This window comes from Ursus maritimus, unplaced genomic scaffold, assembly GCF_017311325.1.
Source record: "Ursus maritimus isolate PB19 unplaced genomic scaffold, ASM1731132v1 scaffold_2, whole genome shotgun sequence".
In the NCBI taxonomy this organism is placed as follows: Eukaryota; Metazoa; Chordata; class Mammalia; order Carnivora; family Ursidae; genus Ursus; species Ursus maritimus.
In genome coordinates, this window is record NW_024424452.1 from 100,484,500 (window position 1) to 100,509,174 (window position 24,675).

Below are 24,675 nucleotides of genomic sequence, written 5' to 3' on the forward strand. Positions count from 1 at the left end.
GATTTTATTTATTTGTTAGAGAAAGAGAGCAAGAGCAGGGGGGAGGGGAGGGGCAGAGAGAGAGGGAGAAGCAGATGCGGGGCTCCATCTCAGGACCCTGAGATCATGACCCGAGCCAAAGGCAGATGCTTAACTAACTGAGCCACCCAGATGCCCCAAGATATAAAATTTTCTACAGCAAAGATAAAAACTTTCAAATTCAGGAAGCACAGTGAGTTCCAACCAGGATAAATTAAAATAAATCCACACTGACACATGTATAGTAATAAATCTGCAGAACTCCACAAATAAAAGACAGAGTCTCTTAAAAGAATGGCAGTTAGACTACAGTAGACTTTTTAACAGTAATGTTTGCAACCAGAAGACAGTGCAGCAAAATCTACAAAGTGTTGAAGAAAAATAACAATGAACCTAGGGTTCTAGACCTTTTATTCAAGATTAAAGGTGAAATCAAGATTTGTTCAAAGAAAGGCAGTACATCACTTCCGTTGCAGAAAGAACTAAAAAGGTGATACTGCAGTAAGAAGGAAATTGAACCTTAAAGAGGTGGGATATAGGAAGGAATGATGAAAAGCAAAATCAGACATGTGAGTAAGTGTAAATAAGTATTACAAAAAATCATAGTGTCTAATTTTGAGACCCGTAAGAAGAAAGAACTATAATTCTAGGTGAAATAACATGGAGATGAAAGAAAGCTATTTGATTTAAAGCGTTTGTAAGGTTTTTGTATTGTTCAAGAGGAAAGTAAAATATTGACTAACTTTAAACTTACATTAAAGCAAGGACACACATTACTATTTTGTATTTTAATTTATTTCTAATTAATTTATTATTTTTTTTAAGTAATCTTGTACACCCGGCCTGGGGCTGGAACTCACAACCCTGAGATCAAGAGTCATGTGCTCTACCGACTGAGCCCACTAGGAGCCCTACTATTTTATATTTAAAAAAAAAAAAAAGCTAGTGTATATTTTTAAATTAGTATTTTAAATTTAATACATCATTTTAGCAAATTTATTTTTACCTAATTCATATTGCTAAATCTAATTATTTGTTATATTCTCTAGCTCACTCATCCTCAACACTGGTTCAGGTGGTGATCTACCTCGAAGTCATCATGAGCTCTGTGTACCTTCCTTTAACTTTCATCCTTGAGTTGCACAAAAAATATCGTGATTCAGCTTCAGCGGTAGAACTTAGTAGCCAGCATTTGGGAACTGGTTTGAGAGTCACTAAGCTAATTACTTCATTTCTCTGTGTTGGGTACCCAAGTAGGTTAATAGCATAGCATGTCTTGTCACGTCTACAACATGTCACGAAGTTTTCTCTTATTCTCCCTATTAGGATAGTTTATGAATTATCAACATGTAAAATTTTCTTATAATCATGATTTTGGTATTTGGGATGGTTGATACCATTACGTCAACTTACAGTATTTTATTAGGGTTTGTTAAAGCGCTTCCAGACATTCAGCCATCTGGTGTTGCTTTGGGGATATATTGTTTATAAGCAAAGACTGTAGTTCTGTCTATGGTGTATGTGCTGTGTATCATGTACTTTACTTGGTACCTTTTATACATTATCTCTTTTATTCTCTGTATTATCTCAGCTACTTATTTAATTGCTTATCTATTATTATTTCAGTATTAGCCAGTTTCTGTGGGTTATAAAACCAGGCACTGCTTAGCTACATCGTCTATCTCAGAGTCCGTGACAAGGCTGCAGACAAGGTGTTGGCCAGGCCTGCTGTGTTATCTGGAAGTGTAACTACAGGAGGATCCACTTCCAAGTTCATGTGGTTGTTGGCAGGTTCAGTGCAGGCAGTTGGACTGAGGGCCTCAGTTTCTTACTGTCTCTGGGATGGAGACAAGGCTGGCAGTTCCCTGCTGTGTGGGCCTCTCAGTAGGGCAGCTCACAGCTTGCTTCATCAAGCAAGAGGGAAATTAGAATGTTATGTAACATGATCATTGACGTGATATCCCATCACCTTAGTTGTATTCTGTTGGTTAGAAGCAAATTAGGTCCTGCCCACACTCAAGGGGATCAATGGGGACCATTTTAGAGCCATAATACCCCAAACCTCCTTATGAAGTAGCTTTTATTCAAACTAGCATCTGAGGCTGAGAGGCATCAAAAAATTATTAAGGTCATAGCTTGTAAGTGCAGGTTTTGATTCAGACCCAGGTCTTTTCTAATTCTGCTGTCTCTTAGAGTATATTATACAACCAAATTGATGATCTAAGAGATTAACTAGGAAATCTTAGAGTGCTTCAGATTCACATACCAAAATAAATCTGTTGATTAAATCCCTTATAACCCGTTAGAAATATCATGAATAGAGAAGACTCTTAGTGATTATTGTTAATTAAATTTATCATAAATTGGGTGCCTGGGTGGCTCAGTCAGTTAAGCGTCTGCCGTCAGCTTAGGTCATGATCCCAGGGTCCTGGGATAGATCAGGGAGCCTGCTTCTCCCTCTGCCTCTCTCTCTGTCTCTCATGAATAAATGAATTAAATCTTTAAAAAAATTTATAAATTAAAAGTCTCCATTTGTTTTTAGCCACTAAACTGAATTTTAGGCAATAGAAGAGTTCAGAAAATTATGGGTTTAATTTAGGGTTATGGTGGTTGATAATGGCTTAATGTTTTCCAGAGTGCTATAATTAAACAATCTGAACATTTATTTTTCATTACCAGAGTGACCTTAAAATCATTAGCTCAAAATCCAGAATTTTTTTAACTATTCTTAAGAAATATTTTATGTACTATGTAGACTGTTTCTTAACCTTTTTGGATTATGGGTGTTTTGAATAATCTAATAGATAAATTAGACCTTCTTCTAAAAAAGTTCTCATAGGGAGAATTTTTTCATCTATTTTAGCTGTGGCCTTATGACCACGATAAAACCCACTCATGATTCAGGGGCATGTCTATGATTAAGAACTTGATTTAAAGTGTTTTCTATTATATGGTGTACACACACACACACACACACACACACACACACACAGAGGAATATTATTTAGCCATTAAAAAAGGAAATCTTGCCCTTTGCAACAGCATGGATAGATCTAAAGAGGATAATGCTAAGTGAAATAAGTCAGAGAAAGACAAATACTGTATGATTTCACTTATGTGGGATTTAAGAAACAGAATAAACAAAGGAAAAAAGGACACAAACCAAAAAACAGACTTTTAACTATAGAGAACAAACATGATTATCAGAGGGGAGAAGGTTTGGGGGGATAGTTGAAATAGGTGAAGGGGATGAAGCGAGTATCTTGATGAGCACTGATCTTACACAGAATTGTTAAATCACTATATTGGGCGCCTGAAACTAACACAGCATTGTATGTTAGCTATACTGGAATTGAAATAATAAAATAAAAAATGCTTCACGCCATTAAGAAAAAACACCTAAAGTGGGGGCACCTGGGTGGCTCAGTCGTTAAGCATCTGCCTTTGGCTCAAGGTGTGATCCCAGAATCCTGGAATCGAGCCCCGCATCAGGCTCCCTCCTCCGCTGGGAGCCTGCTTCTTCCTTTCCCACTCCTCCTGCTTGTGTTCCCTCTCTCACTGGCTGTCACTCCCTCTGTCAAATAAATAAAATCTTAAAAAAAAAACCAAAAAAGCGGAAGTGTTTTCTATTGATAATGAAAACATTAATTTTAAGGAAAATAATTTCTATTTACAAGTCCTAAAATAGATAATAAAATTTTTATTAAAAGTTTGTTGGGGTGCCTGGGTGGCTCAGTCGGTTAAGCATCTGCCTTCGGATTAGGTCATGATCTGAGGGTCCTGGGATCAAGCCCTGCATCGGCCTTCCTGCTCAGCGGGGATCCTGCTTCTCCCTCTCCTTCTGTTGCTCACCCTGCTTGTGCTCTCTCACATTCTCTCTCTCTCTCTCTCTCTCAAATAAATAAAATTTAAAAAAAATTAAAAATTAAAATAGTTTGTTTCCTAAGTATTAAAATTGGAAATTATTGAGTACCTTTTTTCTCTAGAACTCTAACCAGCTCCTGACATACTATAGTAAGTATTCAAGAAATTTTTAAATTAACTTTAGAATATCAAATAAAACACCTGTAAAATACATTTTTTCTGGTCGGGAAAGTGAAATTTTCTCATTTGAGTGGTACTGATATTTGACATCAAAGATCTGACCACAGGCATTTTATGGTGCATGTTATTTTATTGTCATATTTGAATATAAATTCAAATTAATGTTTTTATATTTTAAGGTAAATGAACATTTGAAAGACATTATGGAACAAGAACAGAAATTGAAAGAACATCACACAGTTGAAGCTCCAGGAGGTCAAAAGGTATATATTTCAAAGAAAAAAAGTGCCTTTATGAATAGACTATGTAGGTTCATATATATGTATTGTTTGGGAAATACATACATTAATTAATAGATATATTCATTAAACTATTTTTTGGTGGTGGTAACTGTGTCCTAGAAAGCATGTCATAGGTGCCAAGTAAGTAGAAGTACAAAATGAAGGTTAATTGGATGAAGGTGTTTAGGAAAAACTGTTGATGATTAGAACTCAATTTCTAGAATACTTTTGGCGAAAATAATGGCTTTGCCTTTGGTAAAATGTATGAAACAACAAGCAAACGTTTTCAGTGTATCAGCCTTATAATGACTTGTAGTGAGACCAGCCTTTAAAATATATTCCGGGAATTGTAAGTTGTACATATGGTTATTCTATGAAGAAGGAAGAAACATTAATATAGATTCATTCTTTAAAAATTCTTGTGGCTTTTCGAGTTTTCTTCTTTGAAAATTTGTGTTTTTGTTATATACTAAGACCAGAAGTGTATTTCCTGCACTATAGTGTATCACGTTTTTAAAAATGTATCCTAGTGCAAGCTCTTTAAACATGTTCTATAGCATTTGAATTGAGGTGAAAGAAATGGTAAGTATTGAGAGATCTTATTTTCCAGTTGGGTTAAAGTTTCTTTATTATTATACAGTTTTTCTATTCATTTTGGTCACCTGGTCACCGATACCTCTATAAGAAGAGAAAGAGAAAAAAGGAAGGAAAGGGAAAGGGGTTTTGTGTATTATTAACTTCAATAGAAAACTTGTGGGAGACCACCTGAAATTTTGTCTTAATTTGTTATTTTGGGATCACAGTGATTTCCCTCATTAGCTTACTGACCAGCTGCTGAAAATACTGTCCATACTTGATTCTTTATCCTAACTTTGTTGACATCTTTCCCCTAAATTAGGTACATCAGAGTGGAAATCTTTTTTTTTTCCCATCACCCCAGATCACATGTTCCATTTCCCTGACTTCCACCAGCTTCTGTCCCTGTCTCTTCCCTCCTTCCCCCAGTCCTTTCCTATTAATTTCCCTTCTTTTCTCTTTCTCATCCTGTAGGAGTTGAAACCTTTGCTCCCACTTTTGCTCCTGGCTCTAATCAGGAATAAGCTAAAACGGTATCATCCTAAGTTATAACAACACTGATGGCCTTTTTCCATAGAAATCTTGTTTATTAAATATAATGATTAAATTCTGTAGTATTGCATACATATCATGAACTAAATGTGGATTTTATTTGGTGACAATAAACATAATTTTATGGAATAAAAAATGCCATTTATATTCCAAACAGAGTAAGTGACCTTTATGAAAAGCTACATATATAGAATCTGGACACTATTTGTATTATATACCACTTCAATGTTTAAATAGCACTTAGTCTCATGCAGTTGCACATATTAACTCACAACCAATATTTGTTGCGTGAATCATTGACTAAAGGAAGAAATGAATGTGACTCATTTTTAAATATTTGGATTAATACATATTTTTATTTTCAAATGAATTTTCTTTTTTCCAATTGTTAGAATCTTTGTGAAAATTTCATAGACTATGCTAATTTTACATAGTCTTGCTGCAAAGTGCAGGTGTCATCATTATGAAGAACCACTCTGTGACAGCGTAAACTAGGGAAAGAAATCTATTCCCTAACAATGAGATTTTTGGCATTCGAACTGGTTGGTTTGGCTGGAAATTTAATCACTTCATTCTTGATTTTTATTCCCAATAAAGCAAAATTCTTGATCCTTTTCTCCTTTTAGGGATGAGAGGTAGAATGACTTGTTCTTTCTTATTACTATGTAAATGGCAAGAAGTTGCCACACCTCCCACCTGCTCAAGCTTGCTGGCTTAGTGACCCAGATGCTAGCCTTGTTGTCTGTGATTTATCCCCCTATAGACAGAGCCCATGATTTGGATGATACCTTTTGTACTGGCCCACCTATTCTCAACTTAGATGTCCAGTAAAATCTGTTTAATGAAACTTTTTACAGCCATCTTCTTGGTGTAAAATATATGCATATGTTGAGGGATACTTGCACTGTATTTCTTTTTTTTTTTTTTTTTTTTACCACCTCTTCAGACTTTAGTTTAGTGAGCTAACATTTCCTCATTACCAAAAATACTGCATAATTGTCCATGTAATTTCTCCTTCTTTTTTTTTTTTTTTTTGGTCTGCAGGTTTATTCCTGTTCATTTTTTTAAAACATATATTTGTTTCAGGGGTACAGGACTGTGATTCATCAGTCTTACACAATGCCCAGCGCTCACCACAACACATACTTTCCCCAGTGTCCATCACCCAGTCACCCCATCCCCCACCCCCTCTTCTCCAGCAATCCTCAGTTTGTTTCCTATGATTGAGAGTCTCTTATGGTTTTTCTCCCTCTCTGGTTTCATCTTGTTTCATTTTTTCCTCTCCTCCCCTATGATCCTCTGTCTTGTTTCTTAAATTCCGCATATCAGTAAGATCATATGATAATTGTCTTTCTCTGATTGACTATTTCACTTAGCATGATACCCTCTAGTTCCATCCACATCGTTGCAAATGATAAGATTTTGATTTTTGATGGCTGCATAATATTTCATTGTATATATATACACCACATCTTCTTTCCATTCATCTGTCAATGGACATCTGGGCTCTTTCCACAGTATGGCTGTTGTGGACATTGCTGCTATAAACATTGGGGTGCAGGTGCCCCTTCAGATCACTACATTTCTGTCTTTGGGGTAAATACCCAGCAGTGTAATTTCTGGGTCATAGGGTAGCTCTATTTTCAACTTTTTGAGGAACCTCCATACTGTTTTCCAGAGTGGCTGTACCAGCTTGCATTCCCACTGACAGTGTGGGAGGGTTTCCCTTTCTCCGCATCCTCGCCAACATCTGTCATTTCCTGACTTGTTAATTTTAGCCATTCTGACTGGTGTGAGGTGGTATCTCATTGTGGTTTTGAGTTCTATTTCCCTGCTGCTGAGTGATGTTGAGCGCTTTTTCATGTGTCTGTTGGCCATTTGTATGTCTTCTTTGGAGAAATGTCTGTTCATGTCTTCTGCCCATTTCTTGATTGGATTATTTGTTTTTTGGATGTTGAGTTTTATAAGTTCTTTATAGGTTTTGGATACTAGCCCTTTATCTGATAGGTCATTACTTGCACTGTATATTGTTAGTGCTGGACCAAAATTAGAATTCCAAAGGTATTTCTTTAGATTTATTAGATCTGATGATGTATTTCTGTTTGTTGAATTGATTGGTGTCCTAAAAGGAAGACATTTTAAGTAGTACCATGTCCTAGGAAAATGTTTTGATTAAGCAGTTTACTAATGTTATTTTCTCAGGATTTTTTTTCAAGTTGCTCTTTTTGCTTCTAATATTCCTTTTTATTCTAAAGTAGGATGCCCAGTTAAATGTGAATTTCAGAGAAACCCCAAAAATTTTTGGTGTAAGTTGCATGAGCATCTCATATTTTTATTTGCTAAATCTGGCAACCCTACTTAAAAGATCTCTAAAATTATAGCCAATGACATTGAGTCCAACATTCATTCTTTCAAGGAATTTGTAGAAAGTGCTATGGTAAAATGAATGTGGACTTAAAGTCAGAATAGTTCTGCCACTAACTAGCTTCATAACCTTTACCAAGGCACTTGACCTCTCTGGGCCTCATTTTCTTTATGTGTAAAAATTTAAAAGTTGAATTAAATGGCTTCTAAATTCTATGACTAAAATGATTCTCAAATTTTCCTTTCTTAATATATTGGTAAAAGTAAGGGATTCAAAGCAAAAAGTTAGTGAAAATAGTAAGTAGTTGGTTATTATAAACTTTCATGTGTGTAAATATATAATATATATTATACATAATGTGTATATATACATGTGTGTATATATACACACATATATATGTATATATACATATATATGTGTGTATATATACACACATGTATATATGTATATATATACATATATATACACACATATACATGTGTGTATATATATGTATATATATCTTGAAGATTTATGATAACCGTGGGAGTGAAATATCTACGAAGGTTTTCTAGACGATGTGGAACTTGAGCAGGGCCTTAGTAGGTTTTATGGTATTTGCAAAGTAGGGCACTAGGTCATAGGGGATAGCATGAGTGGAGACATGAAGTTACAAGTAAAAGACATATTTGGGCATTAGTAAGTAGATAGTTTTGAAATAACTGCAAATTCATGGGTAGGTATTCTTAAGTTTGCAGTAGTAACTATATAGAGTAAAGTTTGTTTCTTACGATATTAAAGATAAATGTCTATTCAGTGTAATATTTGCCACTTTTAAAATAGAAATACTGGTGAGATATTTTACAGAGGGTTGGGAATTGGATGAAGGAATTACCTTTGGAGAAAGGATATTAACTGAGCTCTAATTGCTTTTCATTTAAAGGTATAGTCTCAAAACAGACTACACTTTTCCCAGTGAGACAGTAGGTGAATGCTTATACATCTTAGCTTGATAACCTCAGCGAATTTCCATTTTTGCCAAAGTTCCTTAGCAATTAAAAACTACGACCAACTTTCTGTTTTAAATTCTGTTTCTTCAAACAGTATCTGAGATGCTATTTGAAAGATTCTTTTTTTAATAACATCAATTTTTTAAAAGTGTTTATTGAATCCAGTTTTGTTTATTTTTAAGTAAGCTCTGTGCCCAGTGTGGGACTTGAACTCATGACCCCGAGATCAAGAGTTGCATGCTCTACCAACTGAGCCAACTAGGTGTCCCAAAAGAAAGATTCTGAAGTCAAATACATTCGGGAAATGCTGCTTTGTTTGTGCCCCTTTAAAAATGTTACAGCGCATTTTAGCACTCTGAAGGCCCAGCTAAGAAACCTGTCTAGCTGTTTCTCAAACATATTTAATCTTTGACCTCTTTTGTGAATGACATGTACTAACATCCTGTAGAATGAGTGTTATTTGGAACATGCTTTGAGAAACATTGATTTGTAACTTATAATTTTGTAATTGTCGGTTTCATATATATGTGAGAAACATTTAATGTTCTAATACAGGACATCATTTTCAGATACATCATTTGCATTGACTCTTAGATTTACCTGGTTTCTTTTTCATACCATTATTTCAAATAATTGTGAAGACTTGACCTGCCTAGATTAGATCATTTTAAAAGAATTCTACCCCTAAGATTCTGTTCTGTAATTACAGTTTATTCTTCTGTGGACTTTTGTGGTCAGTGCAGATTCATTTCTTTCTTTATACCTATTGCCAATATACCTTTTCTCTTCCGTAGTCATTTACTCACCCTTACTGGTAAAGTAACTTCCCAATCCAGAATATGCCCCTTTTGTATTATCAACTCATTTAGTATGAGGAACTTGGCATTTTAAACATTTTTAAAGTTCAGAGATGGTGCCATGATTTTTTTTTCTCCAAGCAATATTTTATAAAGATGACTTGCCCTGGAGAGACTTAAATATTAGATGTCCTAGTACTGTGATTTTCATCTTTGCTTAAGAGGGCTGTAAAAATTAGATTTCGTTAACAGCTCTATAGATCTTATGCATTTGGACACAGACTCTACAAGGATTTGGATTGGTATAGACTTAATAAGGCTTTTTAAGAATATTTATTTTGAAATACTTTAGACTTATAAAAAAATTTCAAGATAGAAAAAGAGCCCTATATACTTCTTACCCAGATTCATCAGTTTAACATTTTGCCACATTTACTTTCTGTTTGTGTGTGTGTGTGTGTGTGTGTGTGTGTGTATGTACACAGATATATATATCACACACAAACACATATGTATGTAAATGTTTCTGAAACATTTGAAAGAGGGTTGCATATACCATATCCCTTTACCCCTTAACTTAAATGTGTATTTCCTAAGAACAAAGCTGTTTATTTGTATAACCAAAGTACAGGTGACTTAATGTCAGCATAATTCTTTGATCAGTCTTATAGCCTGTATTTCAGTTTTGTCACTTGTCCCAGTTGTACTCAATTGTACATTGTAATATTTTTTTTCAGTACAAGATCCAATCCAAGATCATGTGATATATTTAGTTTCATATCTCTAGTCTTCTTTAAACTGGAATAGTTCCTTAGCTTTTCTTTTTTGCTCATGACCTTGACATTTTAAAAGAATACAGGTCATTTTAATCCCTTAATTTGTTTTTTTCTGGTATTTACTTACAATTAAATTAAGGTTGTGCTTTTTAGACTAGAATTGTGTCCTTCTCACAGTATATATCCGGAGGCACATGATATCCATTTGCCCCAACTAGGTGATGTTAATTTTGATCAGTTGGTTAAGATATTGTTTGGTTTCTTAACTTCATGGTTATTATTTTTACTTTTATAATAAGTAATTTGAGAGGACACTGATATTTACAGTTGACCCTTGAACAATGTGGTGATTAGGGTGCTAACCACCCATGCAGCTGGAAATCTGGTTATAACTTTCGACTCCCCAGAAACTTAACTACTAATAACTTACTGTTGACTGGAAGCCTTACCAATAACATAAATAGTTAATTAACATGTATTTTGTATGTTATATGTATTTTATACTGTATTCTTACAGTAAAGCTAGAGAAAATGGTATTAAGAAAGTCATAAGGAAGAGAAAATACGTTTCCAAGACTATAAAAAAAAAAACCCTATATTTATCTGTATTTATATTAAAAAAAAAACAAAAACCCTACGTGTAAATGACCTGCGCGGTTCAAGCCTGTATTATTCAGGGGTTGTAACTGTACTTATTTGCCCAATCCTACAATACTATAAGATAGTTTCAGAGTTGCTATGTGTATACCAATATGAAAAAGAAACCTACTAAGGAGTTTAAGATTTGTTTGCAGTCCTTTTTAATTTTTTTTGTTTTACCTTTTTAATGCTTTTATGTTCTAGTTTTATTGAGATATAGTTGACATACAGAACCGAATAAGTTTAAGGTGTACAACATAATTATTTGACTTAACACATACCGTGAAATGATTACCACCATAAGTTTAGTTAACGTCCATCATCTCATATAGATATAATATAATTCCTTTTTCTTCAGGTTGATAATATATGGTCAAAATGCTGTGTTCTAAAATTACTTGGGTCCCCCACCACCATTTCATTGTAGTTCTCTTATTCCTTTGAAATGTATTTGATTTTATTGGTTTCTGTTTTCATTTAGTTTTTGTGGGCTTTTTTGCTCCATCCTTGTTGATTTAATTTCATCTTTTGAATATGTAAAACATTAATATAATTCCAAAAGTCAAAACTACGCAAAAGTTATACTCAGAGAGGAATCAGTCCCTCCCCTTATCTCTTCTACCTCTTTCCTGTCCTTCACTCCCCGCCAACCCTTGTAGGTAACTTGTTGGTTTATCCTTCTTGTTTTTGTTTTTATAGAAGTAAACAAACACTCACGTTTGTTTTTTCTCCTTTAACAAAATATAGTTAATCTTTCACAGTTTTTGTTTTTGTATATCCTGGAAATAACTCCACATAGTCCCTAGATATCGTCCTCATTCTTTTTCGTAGCGCATAGTACTCTGTTGTGTATATACCATAGTTTCTTCAACCACTTTCCTGTGGGCATTTAAGTAATTTCCACTATCTTGCAATTACAAATAATGCTACAAAGAATAATATCCTTTTGTATTCTTGAATTTTCAGGGTAAATTCCATAGAAATTGGATTGCTAGATTGGAGGGTAAATGCCTATATAGTTTCAGTAGCTAGTGCCAAAATCTTCTTCAAAGGAGTTTGTACCATTTTACATTCCTATCAGCAATTCAGGACCTACAGCAGTTAAGAGATTCTTAAGTCTAATGGGTTATGAAGTGACAGGTCACACTATGATTAACTCCTTAAAGAATTCTAACTTCGTGAGGTCTCCAGTAAACACCAGGTCAAACCAGCATCCTCCCAGAGTGTCTTGAGAGCACCTAGAAGAAGTTCAGGAATTATCCCAAATCCCAGAGTGATTGTGGATACCCAGAGGAAGACATAGAACTGTTCGGGGAGTATTAATGGCAAGACCTAAAACAACTAACCAAAATTTAGGATGAGTCAGACATGTGTGATGAAGACAGTAGAAAGCAATACTAGAAATTAGAATTATTCCAGAAAATCTGAACTGCCCAGGGTGGTCTTTGTCATCAGTAAGGACTTAATAAAAAAATTTCCGCCAGTCATCTGTGGCCTTGTAAAAACATTTTGGTCTCATAATTACATCTTAAAACAGGATTTGAGGTTGCAGTTTGCCTAGTTGTTCTCTGAAACTTTAAAGGAGAGGGGAGTTGCTGTTCTCTTCAGAAATACAGGTATCCTTCAGCACGGAGCTTTTGCTATATATTTGAGCTTATGGAAGCATGAGTTTATAAGCATGAATAGCATAGATATGTATTTGTTCTTTTAGTATATTTACTTTTTTTAGTCCTATTTCCTTCAACTAGGCAATCTATATCATTTTCCTTTTTCGTCAAATAGGATTGCTATCACTAAAATAGGTCAGCGGAGAGGTGGGAGGAGGGCCAGAGCATCTGAATTAGTAAAAAGTCCTATTGAATATTTTCCAAGATACATAGAGGTATAGATATAGAGAACCATAAGAGACTCCTTTGCATATCTCCTGTTTTAATAGTTCACAATAAATTTCTTGTTATCAGTTTGTGTATAATGAATTTTTCTAGTCTCAAAAACAAGAAAACCCCTGTTTTTGAAATTTCTATTATACATTGGGATCCTGACACATTCTCAGTGGCTTCCCTTGCTCCTGTTTTTGTACTTTCTATGGTTATCATAACTGCAGCTGCCCAAAACTTCTGGTTAAATGAGAAATTAAAATACAACAAAATTATGAAGGTTATTCTTCCTGATGCAATAAGGAAAACTTATTGGACATGTTATCTCTTTATGGAAAGTTGGTATTTTTCTGATTCTTGAAGTTCTTGGAAATACCTTATTTATATTATTTTCCAAATAATCTTATTTTTAGTTAATTTTGTGTAAGAAAAACTTTTTTAAGAAAGATTTTAAAGTAATCTCTACACCCAACCTGGGGCTTGAACTCACAACCCCAAGATCAAGAGTTACACAGTCTACTTACTGAGCCAGCCAGGCACCCCTATAGAATAAACTTTCTACATAAAAGTTGAGTATGAATTTTAACTCAGACCGCATTTAGTTTGGTTCGTTCATTCGGGGCTGTTACAAATAGTGCTAGGAAATACAAAGATAATCACAAATTATTCATATTAACTGAAATTATGAGTTTATTCATCATTTTAAAGAAGTAAAGTTATTGTCTTTGGGATACCTCTAGATAGTAGAATTAATAGCACTTATATTCTCTTTATGTAAGTAGCTACATGCTTTAGAGACTCGGTAAAAATCTTAGTAAGAATTACCAAATACCCCATTAAGTAAAAGAAATTCTTCATATAGTTGAAAGAAATGATTATCTTGTTCAAATCTACAATGCTGTTTGCTTTATTCGTACGCTTATTGATACAGTCTTTCTTTTCTCTTTGGAAAGAAACACTGCCATATCAGACTTGGTTTACTAATGTCTAAGCATTATAATGACTGCAAATCCAGCCCTGGAATCTTTCTACTTCCCTTTTGTGATACAGATTTATTTTTTAATATGATGTGTGATTCTAGAACTTGGAAATAAAATTCTTCACTGCCAAAGTATACAGAATATCCTGAGTATCTGCAAAAAATTGAATTGTTGTGTTGGGAGAGGAGATGAGGGGAGGAGAAGGTGGAGGTCTTTATCATTAGGATCCTATATATTTGAAAATATTAATTAACATTAAAAAATACTATGAGAACTATAAACTTGGAACTCCGCTATCAAGAGCTTTACTGTCACTTGTTAATCGCAAATCATTCTGATGAATTTTCCCTTTACCTTTTGCTTTCCCTTTTTTCCCCGCTGCTTCCTCTGAAGTCTCCTTCCAAATGGTTTTGGAAACTGGTTCCAGTAAGTTTGCCCAGCTACTTCAATTTGCTCTCCAGAATTGTAATTGTAGAATGGTATTTATGTTTTGCTGGTATAGTCATTTCATATAATTCTGTTAGTTGCTGCATTGAGATTGAGTTTTAAGGTATTTGATCATAATATAAAATAAAAAGATAAAAATAATGTAGCCAAAATTTGGATTAGAAGCTTTAAAAATAGTTTAAAGCATAAGCATTCTTTTGTTGGTCCTGTTGATATTTACAGACTGTCAGTAACTAGGTTAAAAACAGGTATGGATAGAGATTCTTATTAGTTTTAATAACTTTAGGAAAAGTACATATGAATTGCATATGTAAATTACTTGTATTTTTAAATCTTTTTTAAGGAATCATTTCCTGAGTTGTAGGGTATACTTTTTGTGTGATAAAAAAGTGACATTTTCTTAGTGGCCATCCTGGTATTGGACCTAACCTATATTTGGTTCTGATTTGACCTGAAGGGTTGTTCTTTAAGGATTAAATCTGGGTAGTTAGACCACTTAAGAAGTATTTTATACACTCAGAAATAAATATATAATTTAGAAATACACCATAGTTTTGGAAGATAGAAAATATGATGCCCCTTTTAAATACCAGATTTCTCAGTTTGTAGAAAGAACAGGGAATGTTTCCATACAGCAAGTTTATAAAACCATATAATAAGATCAAGTATAAAAGGTGACAACTTTCATGAACTGCAAATGGGAGTTGTACATGACTTCAGGATTAAAAGTTGATTTACCTGATACATCTTTTAGGATATAATCTTCAGGAAAATGTTTTAGCATGCCGCTCATTAATCCCCGATAGTCTATTCTAAACCATCTACAGTTATTGCTAAAGCCTCATAAGGGTCTGTGTGTGTGTATGTATGTGTGTGTGTGTGTGCGCGCGCGCGCACGCCTTGTATAGAAGTGCTACTGGGCAGAGAGCAGTAGGACAAATCACAGTTCAGTTCTTTGTGCCATGACGCTGGGCACTCAGATCAGTCCAGTTCAGATTATAGGCTGAGAACAGGCTATTCCTAGAGATCTGGGAAGGTCGGGAATGAGCCCAGCCAGCCAATGTAGAGGATTTCTAAGAGGGAGACTATTTTGTTTTTAGCTGGCCAGAGAAAGAAGTGTAAGGATCTAGAACTATGGCTTACCAAATGGGAGAAGGGTAACTTAAGGCTAGAAGATGCTACTGGTTGATTTCTTCTTTCTCACCCTTCCCTTCACCTCTTCTCTGCTCTTTTTTCATGGTTGAATTTTAAACTCTACTAGCAGCAAAGTAAGGAGGGCTTCTAAGGATATTAAAATCAGTAATCAATTAAAGAATTTATATAGTGCATGAACGTAATTTTTTCTGAATATAGGTACTCTTGAGTTTGGAACATATCATTAAATACAGATGTCTAATGTGCACTGATTAAAAAGAACAAGCTGAATATCTTCAAGAGGAAAAAATGTTCCATGAATCTTGTTCCTGGGTAGCCAGAGAGAAATAGGAATAAATATTTCCTTCTTCATTAATGCATATACTTTTCTGAGGGATATCATTTAAAGTAAGAAGTTTAATTTCACCACCACATAGTAAATGTTCTCTTTCATTAAATTATTTTTCTGTTTTTATTCCCACAGAAGTATTTTATTTCATAATTACATTTTAATTATAAAATATAGATAACCAGTTCAGATGGAGTTAGAAGAAAAATTAGTTTTGATTACTTTAAAAAATCTAAATATCAGTAACCAATATAATCACAAATTTTTTAATAAAATACTTCAGTACGCATTTTCATTACGTCTTCAGCATTATTTTCTTGGCTTTAGGAGAGCTAACAGCTAATAACAGACCAACCTTTAGTTATTGCTTGCTGTGTGCCCAGCAGCGTGCTTAGCACTTTATGGGCGTCGCCTTACTTAATCCTTCAGTGGTCCTATCAAGTAGGTACTATTATTACCCCCATTTTACAGATGGGGAAACTGAGAAACGAGAGTTTAAGTTATTTGTCCAAGATCACAGAGCTAGTAAGTGGCAGAACCAGGATTTGAGCCCAGGTAATCTGACTTAAGAGCATGTCTCATTTTTAGAGAACTGTCTTATAAATTTGTATCTGGTCACACCAAGCAGACTTTAAAAAACAAAGATTTCTTTTGTTTTTCTGAGGGGGAGCAGAAATCCTTATATTTGCTCTGTTATTAGTGGAGGAAACCTCAGTTGGGTTGGTTTTTTCAATTTCACTAAGTTGTGACATTGTATTTACGTTATTTTAACATGCAAATGGTTTGGTGATATTCTAGTTCCTCAAAGAGATATTTCTTATTGCCAAATTTCCTGTAAGAATAGTATTGTATTCTTATACCTGCTCCCCAATTTTGAGAACTCATAATTCTTTATGCTCAAGTAGTACTCTTGCTCTTCACATGAGAACTTGTGGTCTAAATTAAGTCCAACATTAAAATAAATGAATTCTTTATCAGCAAAAGAACAGAACTGATGCTTTGGATACAAAATGTTCAGAAGCCATTTGTGATGCTTTTATATTTAAATATTTAGCCTAAATGTCATTTCATGTAAATTGGCAATATAATTTTATATTAAGTACTTTGAAACGATAATGCTGTTGCTCTGTATTTTACTTTGGTAAAGTAATGTCTAGTATTATTTAGAAAAGAAGGATGTTGCTGAATAGTTCTCATTTCTCTTGGCATATATTACTGGTACATTAGAATCTACAGTGCTGGTTTTTCCCTGTATGTTGTTTAGTATTTATTTTCATCTTGCTCTCTTTTTTTTTTTTTTGTAGGCTCGTTACAGGAAGGAGCAAACATTGCTCAAGCAACTGCCTTGCATTCCATTGGTAGAAAATTTGTTGAAAGATGGCACAGATGGCTGTGCTTTAGCTGCTCTTATTCATTTTTACTGTCCTGGTGTTGTCAGATTAGAGGGTAAGTGTTCAGTGACAAGTATACTTGGTGACAAGTATTGACACAACAGTACTTAATAAGTAATGAAGGCTTAAAAAAAATTTTTTTTTATGTATAATCCTGAGGAAGATAGTTGAGTAAAGTAGTGCTAAGTCTTTCTGTGTAGCAGCTCCTATATTTGTATTTGTGTGTAAAACAGAGTCCATGTAATTGTGTATTTGTACTAAGCCACTAATTATAAAATGCATGCGAAATGTATATTATCAAATTAACCTAGTTATCACCTTGCTCTTTTCCTGTTTGAAGATATTTGTTTGAAAGAAACCATGTCTTTGGCTGATAGCCTGTATAATCTGCAGCTGATTCAAGAATTTTGCCAAGAATATTTGAACCAGTGTTGCCACTTCACCCTGGAAGATATGCTGTATGCTGCTTCATCCATAAAGGTAAATTAAATAATTCTTGGTGTTTTCGTTTTGTTTTGTTTTGCTTTCAGTTTTTTGAAAAAAAAATAAAGCTAGATATATAAATGGCATAGTCACTGTAAGCTTACAAATTAACTGTAATGTCAGTCAAAAGAGCATTTGAAAAAAGTTTTATTTTTCTGCATATTTTAGGTTTTAATACACTGTTAGCTACAGGTTTCTTTTACAATACAAAGCTAAATTTAAAAGTTGTGGTACAAAACTGACGTGTTATCCTAAAATTAGCAAAATAGAGGATAAGCCACTACATGTTTCTGAATCTTAGATGTTATGATAATATGCTGGGAAAATAAAGGAAGATCTGATCACTTCCAGCATTCAGCAGGACCCTGGAATATGGGAAGAAGGAATCTTAAGGTCCCAGGACTTGAGACAAAACCTAGGGAAAGAAAGGGGGAAGGAAAATGTTAAAATAGTCTGGAAATGAACCTTTTAAAAAGGAATTCAATTTCATGAATTTGTCCCCTTGCTTCAGAGTATCACACACTGCCTGTGAGCTGTCGGCCACTGCTTGCTGCATTCTTTCAAGAAGTAGTTATTGAGCATCTAGTCGTGTTCGGGGTGGTTGGGATAACTAAGTGAACAAAACCAAGCTCCTGCTTTGGTGGATCTTACCTTGTAGTGGTGAAGAGAGACATGTCACGAGTAACTGCTTCTGAGCTGCAAGTTAAAAAGCAGCCGCTTGTTCCCGAATTTTGTGATGTGACCTCATACCTCGGTATTCCCAGCAGCTCATAGCTACAAAGTTCCTTTATATCTCTTACAGACCTGCCTAAAGTTTACCAGTTCTGCTTTAGGGTTTTAAGAATAGGTAATCTTATAATAGATTTTTTTTTTAAGTCTGGCTGAGAGGAACAACTTTGTATCATTCTACTCACAGTTCCAGTGTCAACTTTAATAGAAACTGCTAATGGACCCTTCTTACCATGATACTAGTGCCTTGTGGTTCTCGACATTTTTACTCTCTGATCTCTTTTTCCTTCACCCATTTCTGGATCACCACAGGTAGAAGACAGAGCCAAAGGTAAAGGCCTTTCCAAAATAAGCCGCTATTCCTATTGACCCAAAATGGACCCACTCCCCACTATGTGACACATCAGAAGAAAAACACTGATGTATTTTGAAGGCTTCTACCTTGCCATTTTTATCAAAATGGAAGATAGGAAATAACTATTTCCATATATATCTTGTTCATGCCTTTTTTGGCACTTGCCTGTTAAAAAACTTAAATACTACCTCTGTCATCTCAAGGAATTCATTTCATTAAATGCGTTGAGACATAAGATCGAGTACATTTATTTAAGTTGCTTACCTTGGAATTGCAATAAACATTATATAGCCCTAATGTTTAAATCTACTTAGTCTGGGCATGATCTAGATATAAAGACATTTTCTTAAATCAGGCATATTTAAAATAGATAACTGACAGATACATCTGTCAAAATGGCTAGAATCAAAAAGAAAAATAACAAATGTTGGTGAGGATGTGGCGAAAAAAGGAACCCTCTTGCACTGTTGGTGGAAATGCAAACTGGTGCAGCAGCCACTGTGGAAAACAGTATAGAGGGTCCTCAAAAAAATTAAAAATAGAATTCAGTAATTCCACTACTGGGTATTTACCCAAAGAAAATGAAAACACTAATTCGAAAAGATACATGCACCCCTATGTTTATTGTAGTATTATTTACAATAGCCGAGATATGGAAGCAAGCCAAGTGTCCATCCACAGATGAATGGATAAAGATGTGGGGTGTGTGTGTGTGTGTGTGTATATATATATATATATATACACACACACACACACACACACACACACACACACACAAATATTAGCCATAAAAAAGAATGAGATCTTGCCATTTGTAACAACATGGATAGACCTAGAGGGTATAGTGCTAAGTGAAATCAGTCAGAGAAAGACAAATACCATATGATTTCACTCATATGTGGAATTTAAGAAACAAAACAAATCGAACGAACAAAGAGACCAAAAAAACAAAAAAACCCAGGCTCTTAAATACAGAGAACAAACTAGTAGGTTGTCAGAGGGGAGGTGGGTAGAAAGATAGGTGAGGTAAAGGGAATTAAAAAAAAACCAGGTGTCTACAGAAAAGGCTTTGGTCACTTTCTGTATTATTTACTAAATTACTAGAACCACGACTTTGACTTCCACTGAATATTTTAAGACTAATAGTTGGAAACAATTCATCTCAGGAGGGACACAATAGAAATGTTTTGTAATATAGTAGAGCTGTTTAAAAGAAGAAGGTGTAGGTATTTTTTTACTGATCCGGAAAGCTCTCCAAGATGTTATTAAGTGAAGAAAGTAGGTAGCAAACATTATAGCATGATGTAATTTATATATTAAAAACAGTTTTTTTCTATTTGTATGCAAATCTGTGCATAGAAAGAGGTTGATTAGAAGGATAAACACAAAACTTGTTAACAGTGGTTTCTTCTGAGTGTTAGGTATTAGGATTTGGGGGAGAGTAGTTAAAGCATACTTTATATTCCATGTTCTGTATATCTGTATTCTTCTGTATTGTTTATATTGTTTAAGAATGTTAATATATAGTTGCATGACTGTCTTAACTAAAAGGAAAGAAAGCTTTTAAATGAAATTTATTTGATATCATGCCTGGAATGTAGTAACAGATTTATTGCTGTTTCATCATCATAAATCCAGAAAGAAATGATCTTTGTAAGCTTTGGTTACTTGGGAAAACTCTCTCTTACTATGCTGACATCTTGTGGCCAAACATAGTATCTTACCAAAGTATTTTTTTCCAGCTTTATTGGATATAATTGACATCCAACATTGTATAAGTTTAAAGTGTGCAAAATGATTCCCACCAGGGATTAGCTGACACCTCTACCATATCACATATTTACCATTTCTTTTTTGTGGTGATCTCTTTCAGCAACTTTTGAGTATACAATACAGTATTTTGTTAACTATAATCATTAGATTCCCAGTTATTTACTTATAACTGGAAGTTTTTACCCCTTGACCAAAATCTCCCCATTTCCTCAGCCTCTCAGTCCCTGGTAAATACCACTCTATCCTCTGTTTCTGTGAGTTCAGCTTTTTTAGATTCCACACATAAGTGAAATCATACAGAATTTGTCTTTCTCTGACTTATTTTACTTAGCATAATGCCCTCAGGGTCCATTAGTGTTGTTGCAAATGGCAGGATTTCCTTCTTTCTCCTGGCTGAATAATATTCCACTGTATATATGCACCACATCTTGTCTGTCCATTCATCTATTGACAGATACTTGGGCTGTTTCCATATGTATCTTGGCTATTGTGAATAATGCGGCAGTGAACACAGGAATGCAGATTTCTCTTCAATCCTGTTTTTAGTTTCTTCATATAAATATTCAAAAGTGGAATTGCTAGATCCATGTGGTAATTCTGTTTTTAATTTTTTGAGGAATTGCATACTATTTTCCATAGTGGCTGTACCAGTTTATATTCCCACCAACAACGTACAAGGGTCCTCTTTTCTCCACATCCTCGCCAACACTTGTTTCTCTTATTTTTGATGATAGCCATTCTAACAGGTGTGAGGTGATATCTCATTGTGGTTGTGATTTGCATTTCTCTGATGTTTACTGATATCAAACAACAGGGTCCTTAAAATATTAATGTATCAATTGATAATTTAGTTGAGCCCTTTAGTTGAGTGTTACTGTTTTTCCAAAAGATATAGACAGCTTTCAGTTAACTATACTAGTAGAGTGGAACATAGGACCAATACTTTAAATAAAATTTTATACTTTGGCTTTTGAAAATATCTTATGGAGAGAAGTATAAAGAAAAATTATAAATCATGATGATCGTATTACCAGAAACATTCCCTGCCCCGTCAGCAGTTTGGTATTTTGCCAACTGATCTTTTTTGTTACACATTTTTTCATTCATTTATACATTCATTCAATAAGTATGTATTGGCCATCTATTATGTACCAGGCACTGTTTTAAAAACTGAAGATATATGGATATGACGCCTGGGTGGCTCAGTCAGTTAAGTGTCTGCCTTTGGCTCAGGTCACGATCCCAGGGTCCTGGGATTGAGTCCTGCATTGGGCTTCTTGCTCAGTGGGCAGCTTGCTTCTCCCTCTGCCTGTTACTGCCCCTGCTTGTGTGCTCTCTCTAATAAATAAAATCTTAATAATTTAAAAAAACCTGAAGATATAATGATGAGCACCAGCTTTGTCCTTCTAGACTTAATAGTCTGATGGGTAAAATGAGGAACTCTGGAGAATGTGGTATTGAATGAACTGGAGAAATTAAAAAGGGACACAATCATGTACCCTCTACGCTCTTGTAGCCCATAGTCAGTTTCCCAAAAGCAGTGGAAGTGGGGGGAGGGGTGTTGCATTTTGAAAAGTTTGTTTGGCCTATACTAGTCAAATAAAAAGCTATTGTGTTCTAAACAAGAAATGGAAACAGTTTCAATCAGAGTAATTATAAAAGATGGAAAGAAGTGGGTGGATTCCAGAAATACTTAGGATGCAGAATTTGCAGGCTTTGGTGATGAACTGGATAGGTTTCCGGTGTGCACACTGTGGATAGTGATGCCTGCCATTCAGTGATGTAAAACTGGAATAAGGTCGGATTTGTGGGGAAGATCACTAGTTCAATTTCGGACATTTGAGGTGCCTTTGAAATATCCAAGAGAAAACTCTCTCTAGGCCACTGCATATGTAAGTACAGTCAATACATTTGGTAGCTGATGGGCATGGACGGCAGTTTTCAATGAGGGGAGACATCAGGAGTATCAAATGCTGCTGAGAGCTCAAGTAAGATGAAGACTGAAAAATCTGTTTGATTTAGCAATAAATGTAAGTCCTTGGTGACTTGAGCAAGTGCTGAATTGGAGGAATGATGTGCCTGGATGCCAGACTGGAGTGGATTAGGGAGCCAGAAGACTGAGAGGAGATTGTTAGCATAGGCCTACCTTAGGGAAGTTTATGAAGAGGTAAGAAGATGGGAGTGGGAAGAAACTGGAGAATGGTGAATTACTGAGTGAAGGTTTCATTCTGTTTTTTTTTTTTTTAAGATTTTTTTATTTATTTATTCGACAGAGATAGAGACAGCTAGCAAGAGAGGAACACAAGCAGGGGGAGTGGGAGAGGAAGAAGCAGGCTCATAGCAGAGGAGCCTGATGTGGGGCTCGATCCCATAACGCCGGGATCACGCCCTGAGCCGAAGGCAGACGCTTAACCGCTGTGCCACCCAGGCGCCCCTCGTTCTGTTTTTCATATGGGAGATTTGAGCAGTTTAAAAGCTAAGTAGGGGGCACCTGGGTGGCTCAGTGGTTAAGCGTCTGCCTTCGGCTCAGGATGTGATCCCAGAGTCCTGGGATCGAGCCCCACATTAGGCTCCTCCACTGGGAGCCTGCTTCTTCCTCTCCCACTCCCCCTGCTTGTGTTCCCTCTCTCGCTGGCTGTCTCTCTCTGTCAAATAAATAAATAAATGAAATCTTTAATAAGTAAATAAATAAAAGCTAAGTAGGAAGGATTCAGTTGAAGGGAAGAGTATATAGGAGAAAGAAACATAATTAAGAATATAAAGTTTCTGAGGGTAAGCAGGGGTAGGATCCAACACACAGCCTTTGGGATTGTGAGCATTCTCATTTCCTTTCTAAAAAAAAAAATCACAAATTATAACGACTGCTTAAAATATATGTATTGTCTATAAACGTTGGACTATTCTGGGAGTTTACAGTTAAAAGCAAATGCTGAAAGTAGGAAACCTACCAAATTCTGTTCACCATTATGCCTTATCTTCTATAACATTCCAGACTCCTACATTCAAACACCTACCTGACAAGTCCACTTAAATGTCTAATGAATATCTCAAAGCTTAACTCAGGATTTCTTCCACTGCCTATTTATCCCAGTCTTTTCCATTTCATTAAATGGTACTGTCAGTTGCTAAAGACAAAACCCTGAGTTACTCTTGATTTTTCTCTTTCACTTTCTACATACACAATAGCCTTCTGGAACTATCCGGTAAAAGATGAATATTTGAAAGTCACCAGCTTAAATATGAGAAAACAGAGTAGATGAACTCTGAGAGTATATAAAGCTTTGAGGATTATTCATAATTAACAGGTAGGAGTGGGGCGCCTGGGTGGCTCCGTCGTTTTAGCATCCAGCTCTTGATTTTGTCTCAGGTCATGATCTCAGGGTTGTGAGATGGAGCCGCTGGACAGGCTCCTCGCTCAGCAGGGAGTCTGCTTGAGGTTCTTTCCCTCTGCCCTTCCCCCACTCATGGCTTGCTCTAAAATAAATAAATAAATCTTAAAAAAAACAAAACAGGAGGAAGGCATGGCATTGGAAAACACCCATATTTCCAATGATAATTTTGAAACCTAAAATTTAATATGAAATAAGACCTTGCTCATTGAATATTAATTTGATAATAATTTTATTAGATGCCAAATTCAAAGGCGTATTATTTTAAGTAATTATAAAACATTTTGTATAGTGCTAATTTTTAAACTTACCAGATGCCTGCAGTTAAAGTAATTCTTCATGTTTATAGCTTTTATGATGTATGCATCCTAAAATATAAGCTTATAGTAGAAATGTGCTTTTGAGGACCCTCAGTCTTTTCTTATAATTTTAAGCTGTTTTAAAATTTATTCACATTTTCAAATATAAATCATAAAAGACAAATGACATTGTTAACCTATAACTTTTCAAAGGTTGATATAATAAATTATATAATGTTTCTGTATGTACATTTCAAAATATTAGTAATTAGCCATAACAGTGTAGTCTTTTTGTTATTTAGTGCCTGGATTACTGTTGAGTTTAGCATCATCAAGCACATAGATACCTGATTAAGTTTTGGAGAAATTTCTAGGGATCTGGAAAGACTTTTTTTTTTTTTTTTTTTTTTTTTTAAATAACAGCCACTCTTC

At 34.9% G+C, this 24,675-nt stretch overlaps 1 protein-coding gene and 1 long non-coding RNA gene across 4 annotated transcripts in view; one reads left to right on the forward strand and one right to left on the reverse strand.

Annotated features, from left to right (window-relative positions):
• The window catches only part of CAMSAP2 (calmodulin regulated spectrin associated protein family member 2), a 110,595-nt gene that overhangs the window by 67,479 nt on the left and 18,441 nt on the right, over positions 1-24,675 (forward strand). The window contains 3 exon segments of the mRNA XM_008685103.2: positions 4,242-4,325; positions 17,129-17,270; positions 17,556-17,695. Coding sequence (XP_008683325.2) covers positions 4,242-4,325; positions 17,129-17,270; positions 17,556-17,695 — 366 coding nt within the window.
• The window catches only part of LOC103657701, a 37,221-nt gene continuing 30,375 nt past the window's right edge, over positions 17,830-24,675 (reverse strand). For all 3 annotated transcript variants that reach the window (XR_005836422.1, XR_005836423.1, XR_005836421.1), the window contains one exon: positions 17,830-18,113. This is a non-coding gene — a long non-coding RNA (uncharacterized LOC103657701). The remainder of the gene's footprint in view (positions 18,114-24,675) is intronic.